Source organism: Eleginops maclovinus, chromosome 5 (assembly GCF_036324505.1).
Source record: "Eleginops maclovinus isolate JMC-PN-2008 ecotype Puerto Natales chromosome 5, JC_Emac_rtc_rv5, whole genome shotgun sequence".
In the NCBI taxonomy this organism is placed as follows: domain Eukaryota; kingdom Metazoa; phylum Chordata; class Actinopteri; order Perciformes; family Eleginopidae; genus Eleginops; species Eleginops maclovinus.
In genome coordinates, this window is record NC_086353.1 from 23982230 (window position 1) to 24006273 (window position 24044).

The window sequence follows — 24044 nt, forward strand, 5'->3', positions numbered from 1 at the left end:
GACTCGTCAAACGGCCTTAGTAAAACATTTAAAGGTGTCATAGAATGTAAAACTGTATTTACCTTGGCGTAGTTGAATAAGGAGAGTTCGGCACATTGAACTGACATACCGTGAACCTCAAACACCATTATTTCCTCCTTCACGTGCAAATCATGAATATGCTTATCATAGCAGTAAAACGGGTGAATTACAACAATCCCTGTGTGTGAAGTCACACACGGTAGTCCAGCCCCAACATTTGCATACACCAACTGCTGGAAACACTACGCTAACACTTACCACTCCATAACGTTGCTCTCCAATCTCCGACCAACTGGCTGTTCTTCAAATTCATCGTTTCCTCCTCCGATAAAGACTCAAACATGTAAGGTTGGATGCCAATAGCTTCCATGGTTCATCTCTCACAGTTTCCGAACTTCACTTACTTCTGTGGGCTCTGAGGCAGCCATGGACTGCTCCTTGTAAACCAGCCAATCAGAGCAGAGCTCGTCATAGTTATTCAAATGAGCCCCAAATAAGGCAATGCAGCTTTTCATTCTAGGACCAAATCAGAGGGTTGTAAATGGGCCTGTAAAACCGCATCTGGACCTTTTTTGGATCAACCAAAGTTATACACCTTATTTTTAGACATCAGAGAACAATTTTAAATACCAGATAGATGCATTCTATGGCACCTTTCATTTTAGCCATGTAGCGCTTACGTTTATGTTATTGGAATAAACATTATATGGCGCTATGAATAAAATCAAGCCTGAATTATTCTTATTTTCTGACATTGGCTAAGCTTTTGGGGGTTCCAGGGTAGTTTATATCTGGGGCAAGACTTAGTTTTCTGTGTGCAGTTTACAGTCAGATTATTACGAGTTGACGACAACTGGACTGTTTCCAGTTTACACACATTCATATTTACCTTTCAGCTAATCAAAGCTCAATCTTCCGAAATTAGCGGTTGAGTTTGGAGTTTGCAGGTCAGTTAACTTCATGGGACTCAAGGTTGCGTATATGCTGTTGGGCTAACGAGAGAATGAGTAGCAGGTGAGGGCTGGAGTGGGAAAACTAAGTGAGGGAAATGATCTGATTGCAAAGGCCGGATGTAGGCAGGATACAAAATGACAGGGAAGTTGATACCATATGCAAAACCGAAACTAATAAGTTTATGTGGACTTTTCACCTGCATACAGCAAAAGCCCTCTCAATAGAGATTGGTCAATATCAATAGGACTACATATAAAGTGCAACATTTTGTTTAGCCTACGATCCTTTCTCCAATATTGAGATTCAAAAGAAGTTCAAATTCAGACTCAATGCATCTTTAAAAGAGCCAAGCTAAAACAATACATGCTAATAGTTTTACTTGTGAGACTGATATAAAACCTGACATACTGTGCTCTAATGTCCTCGTGACTTCAGTTAACAGGCATTGATTGGAAGCCTCTGGTCTCTTATCCTAAATGTTTAACATGGCGATAGCTTCGTAATCACTGCCAGCCTCCAATCAGGCCATTTGACCCATCTCCTCTCTGTTCGCGCCCTTCAGTCATTACAGGAAATGAAAGTGCACAATCCAACTAGCATCTCTTGCTCTCACTTTCTTTCTCTCTGCTGTTCAACCCTTCTATCTGCCAATGTTTATGCATTTACTGAGATTGCTGGCGGGATTGTCAGAGAAAAAGGAGGGTTTATTTTTTTTCTTTTCTCTCTTTCTTTTTTTTTCTGTGCAATCTCTTGCCTTCAGAAACCATTAATGCCCATTCAACATCAACATCAAGGCACAGCTTTGATGTCTATTCTGGCAACAGACCTCTTTCTTTCTCTGCTGCCTGCTGCTCTCTCTCTCTCTCTCTCCTTCTCTCCATCCCCCTTTATCCCTTCCTCTTCCCTTTGCTCACTCTTTACGGTTACTGTACAATCAAATAATTAAACGGATTGCCGACAAAATGATTTTACCTGGCAATTAAATATGCAAAGCGAGTCGGCAAGCGGCGTATGAGAAGGCGATTAAAAAGGGGCCCACTGCAAATCTACAAAGGCTTCACGCGCACAATAGGCAGCAGCCCCTGCCTGCCTAACACACTAGCTTAGCCTGGGGAGTGACTGGTGCCTCTTTATACCAGTCTCACACAGCCATGTTTACAATAGCCCCAACCATGCTATGCCAATTACCACAATGCATGAAGAAATTAATGCCACTGTTCAGAGAAAAGACAGGGATGAAGGTAGCGGCGTCTGGGACATATGGGGTGTACGGGGGAAGAAAAGCTCACGCTGCCAATGACATCAAAGTTACACCATAGAAATGTTCCCCATTGACGAAAAGACAGAATTGTGTGCTTTAAATGAAATGTAAGTTTCAAAAGTCAGGTTTCCGTGAAAGCAGGAACTTCAGAAGCTGTGTATAACCTGCGTTGCACTTCAACAAAGCACCTATTCGGACTGGAATGCCACTGAAAGGCTGAGAGAAGATAGCAGGGGGGGGGGGGGGGGGGCAGGAGAAGCCCGAGCTCCTGATGTGCAAGAGAGGGAATGTGACAGTCAATGTCCATCTATCAACGCTTCGCTGGGGAAAAATGCAAGCAATTTTCCTGGATAGGTTTCCCTTCAAAGCCGGGAGCCCCAAGAGGCTGTAAAAATAGAGCTGGGGGTGGGGGGGTAGAGGGTTACACCTGCCCCATTCTAGACAGTTGAACAGAAACTAGCTGGTTCAGCCTGATTTAACCCTCCACATTGTGAAGGTAAAGGCATCGAGGGATTGATTTGAAGTTTGGGCCCGTGTGTTCCCCCGCTCCGCGCCTTTGAAGAAAAGAGTCCGGGAAATTAATTTGTGGTGTTAGAAATACAAACATCCGGGGTGGCTGTAGTAGAGAAATATTTTTTAAGGCAACAAAATTGGAATAGGAATAGAAAAAACCTACAGTATCTCATAGATGTGATAAGCAATGGTTGCTTGTCTGTTTTTCTTCCTCTTTTTGTTGCCATATTGCACAGTTGAGGGGGGGGGGACAGAATGAGATAATCATTTTGTGGGAAGTGAAAGCTTGTCAATAATGACTGCTGTTACCTTTGTTACGTGGCTACCTCTGCTTTTTTGCCAATTGCAACTCTCTCTCTCTTTTTTAATGTCAACAGTTTGAATTGAGCAGTACGAGTGAGTGAGTCTGCAGACAGCCCGCACCCCACCACTGAAATAAAGCAGGATAATTGTGGCAAACGTGGCTATAGCCCTCTAATAGGGGATGCTTCATTACTGTTTGTGTTGACTGTCAGAGAAGCGCTGGCCCTCATTGCTCTTTAATTGGACCAATTAGCCCGTGCCCCCATTTTCCATGCTTAATGTCTCCCGTTTAATTACTGAATACAGAACGCTGCATCAAAAGCTTTCAGGCTTTCAGTGATTTCTGTGTACAGTGAATTAACAACTCGTGAAATTAAACTTCAATTATTTGTTTTTCACTGAGACTTTTTGTTTCTTCAGCTTTACAGTCCAGCTGTGTAGTGCAAAAACATGGCTGACTTTCATAAATGAATCAGTTCACCTCCGCAACTTCAATCTGCACCACCATGTGAACACAGAGCTACGCTGCTGTACATCTTAAACGCGACGACTGTACCATCTCATGTTCTTCATTACTGAGGGAGACGTGAGGGCTACACAGAAGGCAGGTAACTGTCGGGGGTAATTAGCAGCAGTATTTAACAGTTTCCACAGACCTGTCCTCCTTACTCACAGTCCATATCATTTCACTTTAGCACGGCAGGGATTTTTATTCCCACCATCCAGTATTCCCTATTATTTATTTACAGTTTTACATTTATAATGGAAAAAGCTCATTCTGATGTTGTTAACGGGTATATTAAAAACATATCGGACTGGTGATATGTAACAAGAATGGATTGGATCATAAAGTGGTCGGTAAAATAAATGGTGTTTAACTGCCTGATCTGGCTTATATTTTAGGTCGCAGAGCAATTTTTTGGAGGCTTTAGATATTTAACTTCATCTTCTTTACTGAGGAATTCACCTTCTATCCTCCTCTCGGGGATTTACAAACTAACAGGCTGAATCATATCTTTATTTCTCATTCCACCAACGCTCACAATGACCCAACTCGTCATGAGTTTTCCATTTCACTACTTTGGGCTGCTGAAACTGGTTTTTCTGTTGTCATTTGACGTAAAGATGTGTATTATTAGTTTTGTTTGTACGTAAGGCGCAGTTCCTATGTCTCAGTTTAACCTGACTTTCCTCGTAATGAATAAAGTAACAGTAAGAAGTGTTCATAAAACATTTGCGTCATAAATTCATATTCTATAGGTGCTGAATCTATGATTTATTTGGGTTTTTTTATTTACGAGAATCCCCAAAACATAAAATATATGTTATGCACTACCAAGTGATCCAGACAAGCGTTCGCTTTGTAAGTGGACAAACAGTCTATTAATCTCTAAGGTTTGTAAATGAATCTTGGAAATAAAGTAAGATAAAACCAGCAAACAAAAACGTCATGTCTAACAGGATCTGCCTTTAAAGACAAGATAAGTGACTCAAAGCATCGGCTTAGTCCCTCGCATACTTCATTTGGGTCAACTCTGTAAAAATACTCATGTATACAACACTTTGGTTCAGTAGTGATATCTAGATTAGTGGTAAGCAACATCTCACCCCAGCCACCTTTACTCCCTCGGTGCTCACTTGCTGTATACTTGATATATTGTTTTATTAAAGTTAAAAAGATTAAAAAAGCGAAGAAAACGCGTGTTACTTCAAAATAACTGTTAGAAATATAACATTTTGCTGTGTGGTATGAACTGGGAGTAATATTAGCAGGAAGTCATAATGACATTAGAGTGCAGTGAAGACAATGGTGAAAGAAACAGTCGCAACAGGTTTCATTTGAAAAATATAAAACTTTAATAAAGGCTACATCTCTCAATAATTACAATAATTATAGGTCCATGTAAATCTTTAAATGAAACTCTTTATATAATGTATAATTTACAGTTTAGATAGAATGAAACAAAACAAATGGCCGTAGTGTAAAACAAATAAAACATGATTACAGGATATTATTAAAAGCATAAAAATATTTTCTCAACATAAAACCCTTCTGAAAACCAAGGGATATATATTAAAACCCTGAAACAGGGTAGCACATGGTATGGCGTCCATGTAGGCACAGGTGCTGTACTCATAAAACACCAGCGATACTGTGTGTGTGTGTGTGTGTGTGTGTGTGTGTGTGCATCACATGTATCAGTATTCATACTTCAGAATGCATAATTACAATGTATACAGGAGCTCTGCTATATACGATGTTACTGTAACGACATTCAAAAGGTATCGGAGCCATAATTCTTCACTTTTTACTTTTCTGTGTTTTTGTGCCACGCTAGCTGACTTCCCCGAGAAAGTCGTTTTAAGTGACCCAAACTAGTTCTTGTTAGCACGAGTTATTTTGGTGTGCGAGCTGTAAACACTGCCATTATTAGATGGTACAGCTTGTGCTCCAGGTCTCCTCTCTGTATGTATCTGTTTACACCCCCCACCCCTCGTGCAATGCCTGATTTACAAACAAAGGCACAACAAAAAAGACCGAGCTCTGTCGCCGGACTGGGAGAAGAATAGAGTGAGTGGGGGGGGACGGGGGACGTGGGAGAGGAAATGCTAGTGTGACAAACTTAACATTACAAACTATCAGCAGCATATAAGACTGGGATTGACCATTAGAATGGAACAGTGCGCCTCGGGAACAAGACCGCTGCTCAGGTTGTTAGTTTGGATCAGACGGGGCGACAAGGCGATGGGAGGTGCTAGGCTAGTGTCACATAAAGTAAAAAACAGACAAAAACAAACAATATCACCACAGTATTCTCCCAACATTCAAAGCAGCTTGCCCATTGGCTGGAAATAGGGAGGGAGGGAGGGAGGGGTATATTTAAGAAGACTAAGGAACGGGGTAAAGAGTGGGTGTTTTCTTTCTCAATAAATACTTAATAAAAACTTTCAACTCATGACGAAAAGCATCTCTATATATAATACATGTATATATACATATATGCATGTATGTATATGCACACGTACAGACGGCCTGAGCGATGTCGGAGTGTTAAGAGCAGGTTGGTGCTAGTCCGTCGCACTCGGCAGTCTCTCATCACATTGAAAAAACAGTCGTCTACATCTTCAGTGGTTATATATTTAAGAAGAGGCGGGGTTTCCCCCCCACTGGCCTCCAATCATCATCATCACCCTTTGTGTTGGTCTTTAAGTCTCTCGTGTTATTCCCTTGTGTTTCTAAGGCTGATTGGTTGATAAAGTCATGGAGGGGCGGTGCCTCCTCTGGGTTCGGCATACTTCATTGGCTCGTCTTCCTTCAATCGCTCCTCTTGTGCTGGATATATTAACTCTGTTTAGCTTAATATTAAGAAATAGAAAAAAACAAAACAAAAAATAGGAGTCTTTTCTTTAGGGACAGTTTAGCTTTTGGTTGGGCGGGAGAAGGGCATTGGTTGGTTGGCAACAAAGTGGCTTTCAGTCCATCCTCTCCACCTTGCCAAGGACCTTGCCCTCATACATGGGCAACACATTGGCATCCTCCAACACCTCCTCGAACACGGCACCGCACTCAAACTCATCGCTTGCTTTCTTGAAGTAGTACCTGAGGAGGAAACACAAAGAGAGGTCCGTGATTAGAAAACGTTGAGCGTGGGAGTGCGTGAAAAAAACCAAAAACATTGCCCTCAAACTGACAAGAGTGGCAGCAGGAGTGCATGTGATACATTTCATCGCCCTTTAAAAGCGCTTTGAGGCACCTACACGAATACTTCCATATACATGCTCGCTCACAACTCCCTTTAGTCCAAATCAAACACAAACACACAATCTGAGAGCCAGAAATGGAGCCTGCTCAAAACAACTTAGTCATAGCCTTCAATGCCATCCCCGCACACTTCAAAGGCTGAGCCTGACTCCACATCACACCACTGCACAAACAGAGCTGAACCCTGCCTTTAAACACTCCCTGTGATAATTCAAGCTGCCAGAAACAGCCTGTGTGTGTGTGTGTGTGTGTGTGTGTGTGTGTGTGTGTGTGTGTGTGTGTGTGTGTTCATCCATGTGTGCTCATCTCCTCATCTACTGCTGGCCATCCTACAGATTGCAGATGCCTATCTGTCCTGCAAGGTCTTATTAAAGTTGAAGGGTTAATTAGAGGCTGTCTTAAGGCCCCTCCCTATCTTTCTCTCTTTAGTAGCCCCCCCACCCCACCCCAACCCGACCCCCCACCCCATCTGTGTCTCCATGGCTTCTAATTGGGCTGGCTGTCAAATCAAGGGCCTTTCTGTCACACAGGTTGGCATTTCAGGTGCCTGAGAGTCTGCATGTGACGGAAGGAGCACACTCCGCTGCCTGCACATAAACATGCCCTATGTTTCACACACGTTAGGGAATATTTTGTGTAAACTTGTAACCTTTTGCTCAGGCCTGTGACCTCTTCACACACGTGACCATTGGTCTCCTCACAGCTGCTTTTGTACTGCTTGTTTTCAAGTTAGCCAGTTGTGTCCTCCCTCTCTGTCCTCCTCTGGCATAGGCTAACGGCCTTGCAGGTGCTGTTATCTTCATTAAGGAGGGGCAGCCTGGGCTTCCGAAGCCTTGTTGTTCCCACAGTGGGTACAAACTCATGTTGACCTAAGATTGGCTTTATTGTTTAGGGACAGCTAGCTCCAGTTTATCTGGACACAGATGCTCCGGTAAACACCTTATTTGTGACCTAGATGAAAGTTTAAGTTAAACGTATTGTCTGAGCTTGTTTAGTCTGGCGTTTGAAGAATGTTGATTATCCATTCAGAACTAGTTAAAACCTCTTCCTATTGTCGAGATCTTCAGAATTGGTTTGGCAACCGCTGTGGCAACTCGTGTCTACCACAAATGTCTTGTCAATTCTCCGGCCGCAGCTCCGAATAAACCCAACAGTGTTTTGCCATCAAGTTCCTGCTCTCGTGTTTCTCTCGGAGTTTCGTCTCCATTGCTTCAGAAGTTTCCACCACAACACACACACACACACTTCGGGCAGCTTTCCGATCACCAGCGGAGAACAGAGGGGAAAAGAGGGAGCGGGAAGGGAAGAGAGCGGACGGGAAGCGGAGAGCAGGCCTTCCCTGGCTCGCTGAGTGGTTGTGATAGGTTGGACGTAGGCCAAGCCTGAGGGGCTTTTAAAGGAAGGGGGGGGGCATTGCTCAGACAGTCTCCTGGAGGTCACAGGTCACCTAGCTAGCCCACTCTTCTTCTTCTCTCAAGCAGAGATAACTCCCAGGGTTAGCTTGGTCCCGGTGACTGTGAAGTCTCCTGGAGCTCCTAATGATTTCTCCTCTCTACTTTCAACCCAGCAAAAGATCAGCGGGGGGGGGTTTAATGATAAGCTTTGTAATGGAAAAATGCCTCATTTTGCCCATGTGTGCTTGCGTTCAGAAGAAGAAAAAACAGATAAAAAAAGCTGTTTTATGAGCAATCGCTCAGCTTACAGCGATTCAAACAACACATATAAGAAGAGGCGTGCGGAAACACACACATGCACTTTTATTTGCAGTGTTGATGTAATTACACACGAGCTAAGGAGGAGGAGGTGGTGCTACCACAGCTGCAAGACTTTCTACCCAAGTGTGCAGCAATGTGACGAGTGATGGCTTTGTTTAATGATATGGCATTTTGGCGGAGTCTCCCTCTGTTGACCAAGCTTCGATGGGCAGGGCTTAGCCTTTCCATCCGCGTTTGTACAAACCAAATAAATGCATTACCCTCTTCGGTCTAATTGGCTGATTCTTTTTTGCTACATTTTTGCTCACAAATAGTTCAAAGTCATCACTTTGTTTCGGAGAGTGAGACAGAGAGACAGAAGGAGTCGTTTCTATTGGAACATGTTTTATGTGGCAGGGTTTTTCTCTCTTTGCAACATCTGGCACCAATATCGTCTGGCAGAGCCGCGGCGTACTGTTCTCCACTGTACCGCTGCCATGTCCAAATTAACCAACTCCACACATTCTGCTGCCATTGAAGCCAGACGCTTCATCCCCCCACCCCTTCTGATTCGCTGGCTCAGTTATGGGATAGCAGGGGTGCAATGACTTGTTTGCAGGCTTTCTCTCTTGCCTAACAAGCAGATGTGGCTGTAACCTGATGTTGATGTCATGGGCATGCAGTCTGTGTGTTTTTCAGTGGCATGCAACATAAGCAGAACTGCACCTTGATGAATGAGTTCCTGATTTAATGTGCCTTCATATTTGAAACTACTTTATAACGTCTTGTGTTTTTTTTAATTTCCCTCATCATCTGACATTGAGAGGAGGAATTTCTGCTATCAGACATTAACAAAAGGTGCTTACAGCGTTTGATTTTAATGCCTGATGCAATAGTGTGGAGGAGGAATTTGAAGGCCTCGCAATGGTCTTTGTGCAAAAAAAAAAAATGGCCCAGTCTTCAAAGCCATATTTATTAAGGCTGCCTTACCGTGGAAATCAGTACCAGATGTGGGAAAGAAATTCGCCCCAGAACCCCCCCCCCCCTCTCTGAAAGCTCTGAATACAGTGGATCAGCCCAGTTTCTTTTCAACTATCCGCCTCCATTATTTCACACTCCCACTCAGCATATAGTACAATAACAAGTGCACACACACACACACACACACACACACATACAAACACACACACACACAAAACCAACCAACGAACCAACCAGTCTATCAGAGTATGTGATGTGTTTGTGGTCAGTGGTTTTGTAATTACCGGTAGTTGCCTTTCTTGCTAAGCTGTTCCTTGAAGTGTCCCAGGGTGAGGCAGTGGGTCTTCATCATGCTGCGATAAGGAATCTCTTCACCACAGAAGAAGTAGGTGACCACGAGCTCCTTAGACCTGAAGAAGCAAAAAAATAAAAACTGGTTTTAGAGCGCTGTACTTGTAAGAGTCAGGTTTGTAGACAAAGAATCTTTGGAGTATAATTAATTAAGGATGCTAACAGACAGCTAGCTCACCCAAAGGTCAACTAATTAAAACTGAGAGAGGCTTTAGAGTCAGGTGGCTGTAGCTTAACATCAAACACCCACCCATTCAACAACACATGTATAAAGGGGGGGAGGTAAATTTGAGTTATCAGGGGCTGCTTAACACGACTTTGTTGGGCTCCAGTGGTGAATGTGTTGGTTTGGGAGACAGGTGGGTAGTTAGGATTGCGTATTAAAGCATGTTTAATCTTAAATGATTAAAAGGCGAGAGAAGAGGAGTTCAAAGACATAGCTATGCTGACTCATAACATCTCCCTTTGAATGGGAGAGTGAGAAAATCTGCGAGAAAGAGGGGGGTGAAAGCACAACCTGAGAGGGAGGGAACACTAACAGTGTAATACTAAAGAAATCTGAAAAAATTGTTGAACTACAAAGCATTTCAGCAACAAATGATGAAAAGTTGAGCTGCAGAAAAGAGGACAGTAATGTGTCATGGATAAAAGAAGACGTACTCGTCTGCTGTGAGTCCAGGGCTGGCGAGCGGGCTGCCTCCAGCTGCTGGATGGCTTCTGTCTCTCTGAAGGCTGCTGGCTGCTGTTGAATGCCTGTTAAAATCACAGAAATCCCATTGTTATCAATCATTGGACACCATTTCAAATGTATGATAAGGTGATGGGGAATATGTATTTAAGCTAAATGTTTGCCGTACCTTTGTTTCGGGGGCTTGGAGACTTCTTCTAGTCTGCGGCAGGCCTCCTCCAGTTGTGCCAGGGTGTTGGGCGGGGGCAGGGGGGGCATGGCTGGGTCCTGGATGAAAGGGTGGCCTGGGTGGTGGCTACGGAGGTGAGCCCCGCTACCAATGCCGCCTCCGCCCCAAGAGGAGTGAGTCCGGCTGGGCAGGGTCTTGGAGTCCAGAGGGTTGGACTTCTTTAGGCCTTGTGTGCTGCTAGGATAAAAGATAACATGAGCTGGGAACACACACTTTTTTTTGTTTCTCCAAAAAGAATCATGCAAAAGAGCAACTTTAAATTGTGTTTTTACCAAAGATGTACCATGAAACAAACTCAAACTAAATGTCAAAAGGAATCTTCACAACTAAGACCAAAGGGATTTATCGACAAGGGGGGGGGGGGCCTGTCAGTGCCAATGACTCATACCTGTGTGGCTTATGCTTGCCCTGCCTCTCACTCTCCAGGATCCACTGCCAAACATTCTGAGAGCGGTCGGTGGCATCTAGGGGAAGGCGGGTGGACATGGCCTCATCGGCGGCCTTAATCGGCCGTTTGGACAAAGTGCTGCAGCGACTGGAGGAAGAAGAAGAGGCCAGTTAGGACCAGACAAAAAGCAGTTTAGGTAAAGTATTAAATGTAAAATCGACTGAGTGGAAAAGGTTGCATTTACGCAGGGGTGAAGTCGGAATAATTGGCGCCCCCTGGAGGGCAGAGGCACTGCACGCGCTGAGCCGCTTCGGCCTCAATCTGCTCCTTGGTCCTGGGCCCAGCGTGGTGATGGTGGATGTAGTGGTGGTGGATGTGCTTTGTGGACTGACGGCCAGTCATGAGAACCTTGGCGGCCCCTGGATAGTTACCAAAGAAGGGCCCGTGGCCAGAGGACACCAGAGCTTCTGTCTGATCTGGAGAGCGAGAGCGCGGCGAGTGTCGAACCACACCTGGTGACTGGCAGCCGGGTGTCTTCAGCACACGGGATAGGTGCTCGTCCAGGATAGCCTGGGGGTCTTCCTCGCACTGGCTGCCAGACGGGAGCAGAGGGTTTTGGAGGGAGGTGCTGCTGGTGGGATCACCGCTCTCCTCCCTTTCCTCTTCCTAGACAGACAAAGAAAATAATACAAATGTTAAGTCAATTGATAAAACAGTTATAACCACCTTGTGGGAAATGCAGCCAGGAGAGGAATTTGTGTCTAAACTTGCTCCAACTTATATCTATCGTCCTGTGAAGTCAGTGAGAGCAAATTTTTGAGTTTCCTTTTTGCCACACTGTTATCTTCGCTAACAGGCTTTGGGTGCGCTTCATCTATAATGCAGAGTTTCACTGTGCTTCACAAAGAGACTGGCACTGCACACACTCAGCAAACGTGCCACTGGAGAGTAGCTAAGTGCTAACTATTTGAAGGAGCTTCAAGTGTGTCTAGAAACATAAGTTTGAAAATTCCTCCAGGTGAAATAGAGGAGGACAGAGCGCGAAAGGGAAGAAGTATGTAGTGGTGTTCTCCCTGTTCTTCGACATGCTAAAGTTGGCGTAAAGGCTTTCATAGTGCCTTCCTCCAGAGGTAACTGGGAAACGAGTTAGAATTTCCAAATGAAAGCAACGCTCAATGTGTCTGGAAGTGCCAGGACAGGTTTGTTTGCATCCATACCTCCTGGATCTGCTGCAGCCTCTCCTCCAACGAGCTCATGGTGTCCTGCTCCCGCTTCAGCTTCTCCAGCTTGGATATGAGCTGTGCAGCAAAGGCCGACGGCTCCACAGGGGTCATCTCCTTAGGCAGCCGATGCGTCCTCTGCAGGGTTACAACAAGGAGGAAGGACACTTTAGATTGTGTGTGGGTGTAAGTTCTTACTGTTTTTGACGGATGCAATATGCTGCGTTAATCCACTGTCCTATCTTGTTCCAAAAAGCTGGCTACTCTTCCAAAAAGGCCTAATCCAGATGCCCTTGCCCTGGAGCTAACCTGAACCTTCTTCACCGCCCATCCCTCCCATGATCTTCTCATGCCCAGTGCCCTTGGCTGTGCCAAGCTGCTGGGTGAGGGGGAGAGAAAGGGGGGTAGCGATGGCGGGGTAGCAGTTGGTCTCGCTCGGAGGGGAGGCCCCCTGCCTGCACCCTCTGTAGCCCAACCAAGCCATCAGCTAGGCAGCCTCTGAAGTCAGCACACTTCAAAGGGCCCTTGTCAAACATCAAACGCACACTAGGGGTGGGAGGGACACGCAGCTTTAAATCTCCGAATAAAAGCCAGATATCGACAGAGAAGAGAGAGTGAGGAGAGTGGAAGAAAAAAAGGGAGAGGGGGACAAAATTAACAGCATGAAAAAAGAGGAAGAGGATTGAGATGTGCGTTAGTGAAGTGTCAATGGTGGCGGGGAGAGAGCGAGACAGAGATGGGAGAAGAGGGAGGGAGAGGATAGAAGAGTCAAATACTAGGAAGATCTGAGGGGAAGTAGTAATTTATTTCCCGGCTGCATGCAGGGCAGCTCAGAGGTACTCTAGTCACATTATCCTCCTTTTTCTTTAACTATATGCACCGGATTCTCTCTCTGCCTTTCTTACTTTTTTGTTATTTGGCACACTGGCTTTCTTGATTTTGACTCTTTTTTTGTTGTTCCTCTCATCTCTTTGTAGACACGATGAAGGGAAGAAGAAGAAAGGCAAGCAGAGCTGCTGGCAAAGGAGCGCCAGCCCTGCACGGGGCCCCCGCTGCCTGGGGCTGGTGCATCATGGGAGACAGAGCCATCTCCAAATCAGGAGGGAGACATTAAAGGAGTGCAAGTGGGAAAGGGAAAGAGAGAGAGAGATAGAGAGGAAAAGAGGAACAGGCAACACTGTGGATTGCGTGCACTCAACACACTTCCACATACACACACCTGTGTTTGGATATGAAGACAAAAGATCTTCACATTTCTTGTCTTGCCTCAAACAGAGCCAACTCCTAACCTGTGTCAATCTGTTCTGACCCAGTTCCTTAAAGCTTTCCACAACAACTTCAGCAGGTCAACAACAGATTTACTTTAAAACACATACAGTGTGTGCCCCAAACACCAATAGGACCAGATATCAGGGTGGGAGTGGATCGACCTAAATGCTGAATGAACTTATTACCATTAACACTGTTGCCATTATTATTACCTATACTACAACGACAGCTATCATCGATACATAAAACAGATTAAGCTATGGCTCTCAGGTAAATGCTACAGCTAGTGAAACAGAATACAAAGATGACAACACAAGTTTATATTTACAGCCCTACAGAAGCTACAGGGAAGATGGGGGGGGGTTGTGGCTCTAAACAGCAGAAGAAGTGAAGTGGTATGCAAATTCTGCCTTTCATTTACCCTGACTTTTATATGAAAACGAGCCAAAGAATGAAATAGAGTATTCTGTCACAACATGAGCTCTGGAAAATAATAAAATAAGATAAGTCCTCGAGGGAATCAGGACCCAGTTGTCTGTCAGTATGTAAAAGTTTGAGATTAGCAGATTACAAAAAAAGGAAACACTGAGACAGGAAGTAGGACTTACAGGAAAGTGGGGTAGTGTGATCTGACCATTGATCTTGACACTGCGGTGCATCTCTCGCTGGAGTTGCTTCTTTGTGCCCAGCTTATATGGAGGGATTCCATCTCTGTAAAAACAAAGATATTTACATTTGATTAAAAATACAGCCAGAAACCACATCCTTTTTATCATGGATGTTATGTTTCATCATGTACTGCAACTTATTATGCAGGTCACAATACCTCCACATCAACTGCCAATGCATTAGTGCCATTATCCAATCTTTGAGGAGAAAGAGCCTTTTGGAGGCAGTTCATCATTGAAGTGACCGACACAACACCACCCACTAGGCCCATTAAAGCTAAATCAAAAGGCCCGGGGAGCCCTTGAAGCCAAGGCAACAAAAACACACATAACAAAACACACCAGGACAATGGCAGAGATATGCTAAACATCACACTGTGGGCTTCAAAAGAAGTGCCCCGCCAATAAGATTACATCAATCCTTGTCAACTCTGACAATGGTTGTTTAAAAAGCAGACAAATTAGCGCTTAGCTCAGTAGACAGTTAGAGTCGGAAACTACAGCACGCTGTCTTTGTAATTCTGACATATTAATATGAAAATAGAGATGTAGCTAGGAATACCAGAGGTCTCCGGACAATTAAGCATTTATTCTGGGAATCTTATTCTCCATTTTTCATTCTGTGTCTGCTAGCATCTCCAGTCAGTTGCCACTTAAGCTGGGCCAATTATCTTGGCCGTTTTGGCTGCTCAGAAGTGTCTGACCTAGCCCAAACGCTACTTTTTCTGCAGCCTCTTTGAAATCTCACACTCATGCACATATGCACTCGCTGCCATCTTCGTTTGGCAAGCGCTGTGCTGTGAGCCTCTGATCTCAGCAACATCAAAAGGCTGGTTTGTAAGATAAGGTAATGTTTGAAGTTGGTGCAGCAGCATTCCCCAGCGTCCAAGTAAATCCATAAATAAGATATAAGCAAAAGGAGAAAAAAAAATCCCCTACCCCTTCTTCCACCACCCCCCTTCCCAAATCCTCCTCTTCTTGTTCTTTATCTGGGAAATGAGATTCAAATTCACAGTGTGCCTTTTAACCACTGTAAAAGGACATACTAATCAAATTGTTCCCTCGAATGAGAGAAGAAGAGGCTGGGTTTTTATTAAAATCAGTTAGCCATACAGAACGCTGGGGACAAGGACAAGAGAGATTGGTGTGTCAAAGACTTTGGTAAAAAATTAGAGGGATATGACTTTGACACATGAACATTCTCTTTTATTACCCTCAACAAGTTCTGCAAGTCACAAGTCAGAGTAACATTGTCAAAAACATAATGGAGCCAAGTTGCCGATATTACCCAGGTTGCAGCAAGCTTCTTCAAAGTGGGGCCCTCTACCAAAAAAATCAATGCTTCACAAACAGTACCCTTGACAGTACAAGCCATCATCCCTCCAGGTGCAGGAAGAAACACAGGAAACTCCTCCAAAGTAAAACTCAACAGCCCAGAGGAACTGGTGTGCTAACAAGAACCCCAAACTTGGAGGCAAAACATTGTTCCCACACAAAGCAACTTCCCTTTCGCTAACTATGTTTTTATCAATCCAAACTGTCTCCACCTCGGGGAGTCATGTGATGGCTGGGTGCTTTGTCCAGGTTGGGGAAGAGAAAACAGCCGTGGACTCTTTCATGGTTTCATGGGCCCTTACTTTATGGGGATCTCCTATTCAGTTGTGCAAGTCATTTTCAAAGCAGCCAGCCACCCTCTTATCCCCCTAAGCTCCCCTCACCTAACAATAGGCTGAAAGCGATTCAGTTAAGCCCTTTATACTCCATGCACTTTATTTTCTCACTCCCTTGCACTTCGAGCCTAACCACTCCTGCTATTGGCTCTGGAGGGTGGAGGAGAGACGCTGTTGAGGAGGGTTGGGAGGGTGAGGAGATTTTTTGGGGGTGCCCTAGTCTGACCAGGGGGAGTTCCTCATGCCTTGTCCCAAGGTCTAGAAATGAGTAACCCCTGTGAAAGCCTCACAGACACACGATCTCAGCACGCCGCAGAGGCCAGTGGCAGGAAACCGACCCACCATGTGAGTAAGCCTCCTTTCATTTGGTGCCAACATTTTTCAATGAGTTTGTCTTGAGGCCCGAATGGCCATTTCCCTCCCCCCCTCTCCTCAAGCTCTTCAAAGGGAAAAAGCGATTAGATAATATGAAAAAAACAAGTCTGTTGTGGCAGAAGGGTGGGTGGGATGGATACATTTCAACTTTGAGGAAAATGAGGCAACGCCCCCGTCCACATCAAGACGTCCTCATTTTTTTCAACCTTCTCTCCAGCATGCAACGCATCAGAATAAACTTCAAAAGGTCCTCAGACATAATGACTTTCCCAGAGTTATCTCCCTGGAGGCCACAGTAACAACTGCACATTAATAGCATTACCTGGAGTCAATCATAGGAGATAATTAAAATACATTACGGACCATTAACAGTTCCCTGGCCTCAAGAAATGCTGAGTCTGTTGGAGGCCAAATATTTCTCCTGACACCTCTAGACTTTTTCCTGGAAAGGTGTTGACTGAACCCTGGCCAAGGCACGTTCAGATACTTTGGATACAATAAAATCCAGAACCGTGGCCAAAGTCAACTGAATGTCTTAGAAGTTGCTACATTATCTGGGTAGATATCAAACAGACAAACCAACTTTAAGATTTCAATAAAAACCACTTACACACTACTGTCCGTCATGGACATGGAATCATCCGTCGTAGCATCGCTGGAGATCTCGCTGTCATTGGCACTGGTGGCGGGGGCAAAAATGTAGCCAGAGTTGACAAAGTAAGGGCTGGCAGGGTCTCCTCGACGATGGGACCTGCAAAAAGAAATTGCCAAGATTTTAATGTAAAGCTGTGATTTGAGTTAAGACATGTGACAGCTAGGTACAGTTTCCTTGCTCTTTTATGTTTTATAACTTATAAAAGCGAAGGTGACAGCTCAGAGTTTGTTTTGTTTTGCATTTTCTTTAGGGTTCTGTGATTACAGTCATTTCCTTGTGACTTTGGGGCCAGAGGAAAGTGACAACAATGTAAGAGATGGAGCCGAGGTATACTTTTTCTTTTATCTCTCGACCTTCTTTCATGTCTCTCATCCCCAACACACAGGGGTTGTGTGTAGGGGGGGGGGGGGCGAAGTTAGCAGCTTTTCTGTGTGTGTGAATGAACAACAGAACTCCCCTTTTTTTATCTCCACACTTTTGTTTCAGTTTTCCACTTTGAATCTCTCTCTATCTTTACTACTGAGTGTGTTCTCTTCTCTGCTCTACATCTTCTATCTCTCCCTCTCTCTGTCATCCAGTCTGGGGGCCTTCCTCTCCCCATTCCCCCCTGCTTTCCTTTCTAAAGTCTCTCTCTATGTCTTTCTACTCTCTCCTGCTGTGTTGCATTCCTGTTTCAGTAGTGAAGGGGGTGGACAAGGAAGAGGGAGGGAAGCAGAGGAAGGGGGAACTTGAGCTTTAGTGAGGGAGGGTGAGGGAGGGAGAGAGGGGAAGGGGGAAGGAGGGCCCCTTTCTTTATGAGAATGCCTTCTGCCGGGAGTGCTGAGAGGAGAACCCCAGCATGACTAAAGCCGTAGGCCCCAAGCACAAACCTGACCTTTGGAAGGTCCGCGCAAAGAGTCAGGTATTTAGCACAGCTGGGCTCTCTGCACCCCCTGCTCTCTTTCTCCATCTCTTTTCTTTCTTTCATGATCCCCCCCTTCCTGTCTTCCCCCCTTCCCCTCCTCTTGTCTCTCCCTGTCTCTCTCCAAAGCATGCTTAGTCTCTGTCAGACAGATTTTTTTTCAAAAAGAAAGATAAAAGTGCTGAATAGAGAAGAAAGAGAAAGGAAAACACTGAAACACACACACACACACACACACACACACACACACACACACACACACACACACACACACACACACACACACACACACACATATATATGGCAAAGTGGGATTGGTGGTTGAAGCTGCGGAACTGAGCTGAGGATGTTTTGTTGTTGTGTTTTTTTCTATCACTTTGGAGTCGAGTATTGGAGGTTTCTCAAAAAAGAGGGGAAAGGGATCTGTGCAGTGGCAAAATTAGTTCCACATGTTTGAGATGGAAATTGGTTGACCTAAAGAGATGGTGAGGGGCAGGGGGAAAGCGCGGGTGACGGAAGGGAGAAAGAGGGGGCTCTCTCCCTCTTGATTTTCTTTTAGTGAAAAATAAGAATGAAGGGGATCACACCAGGAAACCAGGAGATGCCCACATGTCAACAAACCGTGTGCTTATTGGTTCCTGGCTCAACATGGGCCCTTTCAAGCAAATGAGTAACTGTGCGATGATGTTATCTGACATCTGCTCACATGAAGGATCAAATCCTCAAGGGGGTGTTAAAGTTGAGTTATGAAACTTTATCTATTCTGTTTTTTACACAGCTTTTAAAAATCAAGAGGGGACCATATTTAGTCTCTAGTCTCACTTAATGTTTAGTTAACCTGAGAGGGAAAGCATGGATTATTTAGTAAATTCCACTTCCTAACCAAAGCAAAGTATCAAGAAATTGTCCAGCCTCTAAGTAACAATTGCGTCCAGATGTGAGGACAAAGTAGTTGAGAGAAAAACTTTTTAAGAGCCCTTTGATGCAGACTCATGCATAAAATCCAGTTTTTGAAATATTCCTGGCTTGAAAAGATTTCAGCTGTTGGACAACGTGTGCGACGAGGTCTTAAGATGAAAGCCCAAATGCTTTCCACAAACAGTTCTGCTTTCATCTCTGACCAAGAGAACAATATCCCGGTTTGGCATAAGACTGACGGATAAAGTTCTCTTAACTCTGTATTGCAATTTCTCTGGGTTAAGGAGATTTGATGGCAGTGTACAATAGCAATATGCTTTAGAGAGCAGAGAAAATGAGAGAAAATAAAGCAACTTCACAATAGCATCACACTGTTTCATGTAGCTGTAACAGAAATGAGGCTTGGTGTTTGAATTTGTGCCTGAACCGGAGGAAGGGTTTCAAAGCACAGGAAACTTGGGCAAGCCAGCAGAGGGCTGCCTGCAAGACACCATTTACTTAAAAGGAAGCCTCAGATCCATTGATGTTTTGTACCCACCCCGCCCCTCCACCCCTCCAACCCCTTGACTAACTGCAAGGCAGGAGGGCACAAATATACAGGCATGTTCCTCTGAGACTCCTTGATCAAGTGCCTTTATCTCTCTCTCAGGCATTTGTGAAATAACTGCCAACTGCTACATATTCACTCATGACGGAATGGTGATCACAAGGAAAGTGTGCAATACCACAAATAAGCACATGCTCTAAAATGTAATAACACACACATGCATGCTGAGCGCGGCTCTTACCTGCAACTATTCTCCAGCACTTCAGCCGCTGTCCGGATGGTAGCAGTAGCCCTCAGGGTTTTCGCAGACAGTCCAACAACAGACCCTAACGTTTTTGCCTTCAGGTCGTTACAACTCCACTCCTCTTCCTCCATGAGAGGAGGAAGGTATCCGCACATCAACTTCAGGCTGCCGAGACTCCCGTGGTTCATGTATGCTGCATTTTCGCAGCCCGTGCGCACGTATTCGAGGTATATGTCAGAGGTCAAAAACATCTGGTATGCATTGTCTTCCATGTTTGACTGAATTTCCGTCTGTGCCTGGTCAAACATGGCAGAGTCTATTTGTTGTTTCTTAATACTATCCCTTATGAAGGTCTTGGTGGCCGGTTTCATCTGCTTGGCCACAATGCTGTTGTTCTCGATGTACCGCTTGAAAATAACTTTGGCAACTCGCAACGTTTTGGTATCCTTTAAGTCCATTTGCCTGAAGCCGTTGCAGGCGAACCAAAAGTCCAAAGTGTCAACGCAATTCTCCCGCTCCAAAAAGGTCCTAAAGAGGTGAGCGCCGTCTTGGTCACCCAGGAGAAAATGCAAAGACTTTGTCCACCGGACTAGGGGCGAGTCCGGGGATGCGCTGCCCTCGGGCTCCCCGAGTCCATCCTCGTTCCTCCGCGGCGTGGAGCCGGGAGGCACGCAGGCGGCGGGGATATCTTTAACCTTGCTTTGGGCTCTCATTTTGGCAGATCTGCTGGGGTTGTAGCATGACGCCTCTCCCTCCTCCCCCGGTACCGGAGGACGAGGAGCATCTTCTCGGAAGCTACTGATGATGTGCTCCGTAAGCGCCCTGCTCATGGCTCCAGCTCCGGTTGCAGTGTGAGAGTGCCGTCGTGCCTCCACTGAGCACCAGCCTAATCCTCCTCACTCTCTAAAGCAGCGGGGGAGCTTCTTAGCTCCTCTTCACTCTGAAACACAAAGTATTGATCTAATCAAAGCCAGATCCTGCTGAACTTCAAAGAAAGACATCAAGTAAACAGTCCCTTTCAAAAACCCTCGCCGGGTTCACAGAGAAAGGAAATATGAAAGCCTTTTTCCGTTTCATTTATCTATTTATAATCTAAATGAGAGATCAACTGCAGCCTACATTCTCAACGTGCATTGATCTGTCACATCAAAACACATTTTACAAGAGTAATAATCTCACACAGCCTCACTCTTCACCAAAACCGTATTCTCACAACTGTGGCTTACACGTGTTTTCCTAACGAGTCCATGTCACAGGCTTCAACTCCAATTAATTCCCAATCTGTTTCGGACGACCGTACCATACCCCTGTCTGCATCACACACAGAGACTCGTCTCCACACTTCTCAACATCCCAGCAATGTGCAGACGAGTGGAAATGCATCTGATCTGCAACACAATGGTCTTAAACGTTGTAATGTACGAGGGGTAAAAAAAAAACCCCGCGGGAAAAGCTTTTCGCTCATGCGTAAATCTAAGCAATCAATCGTCCTAATATATACCTAAGAAGGCTATTAAAGCACATTATTAAAGCCATAGACGCGGAAACGTGTCTACACTACCAGCACGGCAGAAATACGCAATATACTATATGGCATAAAACCTCATTCAAAAAAAGAAAATCATTACCGGAGCCTCGGTGTCAAGTCTAAAGAGACTTGTTACCTAAACCACACGCAGATGAACGGCATAAACTGTCTGATAGGCGATTGGAAATGCCTCATAACACGTTTAACAGTATTATCAGGCAGTGTTACTCTACAGCACATTGTAACCGATTCTAAAATCCAATGCATGAAGACCAAAAAAAAAAACCCGTGCGTTAAACAACATACCATCGCAGAGCAGATCCAACCAGAGTAAAACCCGTTAAAAAGTTGAACCTTTACTCCATTTATAGTAGAGCCTAATACAGTCCAGAATTCTCCAAGCAGTAATCCAGCAGAAAAAGCGACGACGGACTATTTAAAGCCTGTGCCGTGCCACATGTGTTCTATCTCGCTGCAAAACAAGCGCTGTAGTTTGATGTACCCTGTCCCATTCAACAACTGACCTCAGAGTAGGCAGGCTCAGTCCCTATGTAGATCACTGGGGGTGTCAAAATCTGGAGGAGGTAAAAAGGAGGTGGAGGGGGGCTCCGATAGAAGAATACATCCCACTTTTTTCCCAGTTAAAAGACGCACCACCAGACAAATATTCGGCTTTTTATCTGGGCTACACATACACTCACACGCACACACACATAAGCTTCTTATCTATCTCACCGTATTTCTCGCCCACAAACAAGAAACATAGCCCGCATTTCTCAACTTCAAAGCTCAGCAGCAGCACATCAAAGCGGCCAAGAGAGGGGGCCTGTGGAACAGCTTTCCTACGACTTACCATCCATGTACCCGAGGAGCCTCCCTTTTTAAACGTGAAAGTGAAGTAGTCCAACAACAGGCTTGCCTACAACCGCTTCGGCGTTGTCCTGTTACGTCCCAACACACAAATGAATTTGAATACAGCTTCGAATAAAGGAGAGAAACGTTTTGCCCTCGACTTTTCTCCCCAGGTAGTGATTCCAGAAGTCATGGCAGGCGGTAGAAATCCTCCGGGCTGTTTCTAAACCAACTGGGCTGAAGGTTTAACTGTGGACTTCAAAGTAACGAACCGCTGGCCTGGTCCCGGAAGATACATAAAAACGCAGCGTCTCATCTTCGCAGCAAACAATGCAATAAAACACACAAGAATGAAGATTGACGAATAGAAACGGCAACACGTTTAATCATCCTTTGTGGTCAACAGTTCTTGTTCGCAAACCCATTCGCTTAGACGTTCATTAACGTTTATTAAACTTTTCTAGACAGGAAAAAGATTTACATGTATGCCAGGACCTTATCAAAGACAGGCAATCTCGAGCCAACTCCCCGAGGCTTTGGAGCGTCAGAAGTAAGTGATCTACCGCGCCAATAGCATTATTCTTACAGTCCGTCTGTTACTACACAAAGTTTCAACAGATACACAAAGCAAACAAAAGCGATACTTTAGTTGCCTGTGGCCTCTTCAAGTGACGTGAGGAAGTTTAGTGTGGTCTCACAGCTGAGGAAAATACATTGTAATAGGGTTTGCAATACTTTTACAGTCCACTGTGGTACATATCTACCTCTTTTCGTACTACAAGGTTCTTCTTTGTAACTTTAACATTGGTTTATAGGGAAATTGGGCGTATTATCCTTGTTATTTCAGTATTATTCACTCTTAATTAGATAGTTATCACAGTTAGGGGATTGGCACTTGAGAATATGTGGATAAATGTAATGTAACAATGTCCACTAAGATTTAAAACATATTCTCTAAGTGGAAGCACTCATTGTATAATCCTTTAAAGTGTAACTGTCAATATTTTCATATTAGTCACAGGATTTTCGCCACAAAGATGTCAACCTAACTCACTTGCCAGTTCCACATTTAGAGAAAATGGCACAGCATGACATTTTGATTGAAATTGGACAGAGAGCATAGGCAAGAGCTGTTTTCTAGTCTTTTAATTCACATGACTTCCCTAATGTCATTGTGACAGAATCTTAAAGAGTGGGTTAGACAGTGATCCAATCCCATGGTACTTCAAAGGCTATATTGTCCCTTTGATGTCGGAAATCAACTTTAAAGGAGAATATAATTATACAAGTCAGACGATTCAAATTCACAAAACTCTCATGATGGTACAGGACAAGAAAAAACTAATGAAATTCTACTTTTCCGAGTTTCTCAAGTGGTGATTAGTTCATGTTGAGCTTTACATAGAGAAATACGCATGCTTTGCAACAGCTCCCATGTTGATTGAATGTGTTTTCTGTTTGTCCCAATCTTTACAGTCGGGACACATGGCTTAAGGTGACATGTAATCTTATTTACACTAAATTAGTACTGGTGATTGCCATGCAGTAATATTCATTGACCATGTTTTTATTTATTTAGATGCTCAATACTTTTTCATGGCATCCTGCAACAAACTTGTAGACTTCTGCCATATGTTGCTGAGTATACAAATATGCACAATCACAATCCTTTCTTGTTTGATAACATTGACATCCTGCCAACCACCTTCTGCATGCTTGGAGCTGGTGTGATGATTGAGACAAGCTTATTTCTGAAATGTAAATTGTTCACTGTAAGGTGTTATCAAAAATCTGTATGACAGTGATTGTGTTTCGCAGTCTGTTAGTCTGTGTTTGCATGCACATGTATGGGTGTGATTATGAGGAGGTCATTCGTAGCCGATGAGGGATTTGGAAAACAAACATCGCCGCCACAAATTCAACAATCCAACACCCAAAATTCACAAAAAGTATCCAACGCTCCGCAATTGGAAGTGCTCTCTGTCTGTGAGCTTGGACACAAAATTAAAAAATGGGTGAGCAGTGCCGACATTGTGACGTTTGAGGGGCAC

At 44.5% G+C, this 24044-nt stretch overlaps 1 protein-coding gene across 3 annotated transcripts; it reads right to left on the minus strand.

Annotated features, from left to right (window-relative positions):
• Positions 1-4885: 4885 nt before the first annotated feature.
• LOC134865323 (axin-2-like) lies at positions 4886-22261 on the minus strand. 3 transcript variants are annotated; one of them, XM_063884838.1, is made up of 11 exons: positions 21995-22261; positions 19611-20553; positions 16959-17099; positions 14244-14346; positions 12364-12504; positions 11391-11812; positions 11147-11293; positions 10699-10935; positions 10502-10594; positions 9775-9900; positions 4886-6653 (listed from the first exon to the last, which is right to left on the minus strand). In XM_063884838.1, the coding sequence occupies exons 2-11, from the start codon at positions 20441-20443 to the stop codon at positions 6527-6529; spliced, it is 2370 nt and encodes a 789-aa protein (XP_063740908.1). In that variant the 5' UTR covers positions 20444-20553; positions 21995-22261; the 3' UTR covers positions 4886-6526. The 3 variants fall into 3 exon arrangements, with proteins under 3 accessions (XP_063740908.1, XP_063740910.1, XP_063740909.1); XM_063884840.1 differs by having other exon boundaries at positions 10699-10932; positions 21995-22260; XM_063884839.1 differs by lacking the exon at positions 21995-22261 and adding an exon at positions 21448-21766.
• Positions 22262-24044: the final 1783 nt, after the last annotated feature.

Coding starts and splice junctions, on each gene's coding strand:
- LOC134865323 (XM_063884838.1), bottom strand. CDS start 20,443: ATGAGCAGGGCGCTTACGGAGCACATCATCAGTAGCTTCCGAGAAGAT. Junction 14,347..16,958: donor TCCATGACGGACAGTAGTGT/GTAAGTGGTTTT, acceptor TTGTTTTTACAG/AGATGGAATCCCTCCATATA. Junction 12,505..14,243: donor TCACACTACCCCACTTTCCT/GTAAGTCCTACT, acceptor GTAACCCTGCAG/AGGACGCATCGGCTGCCTAA.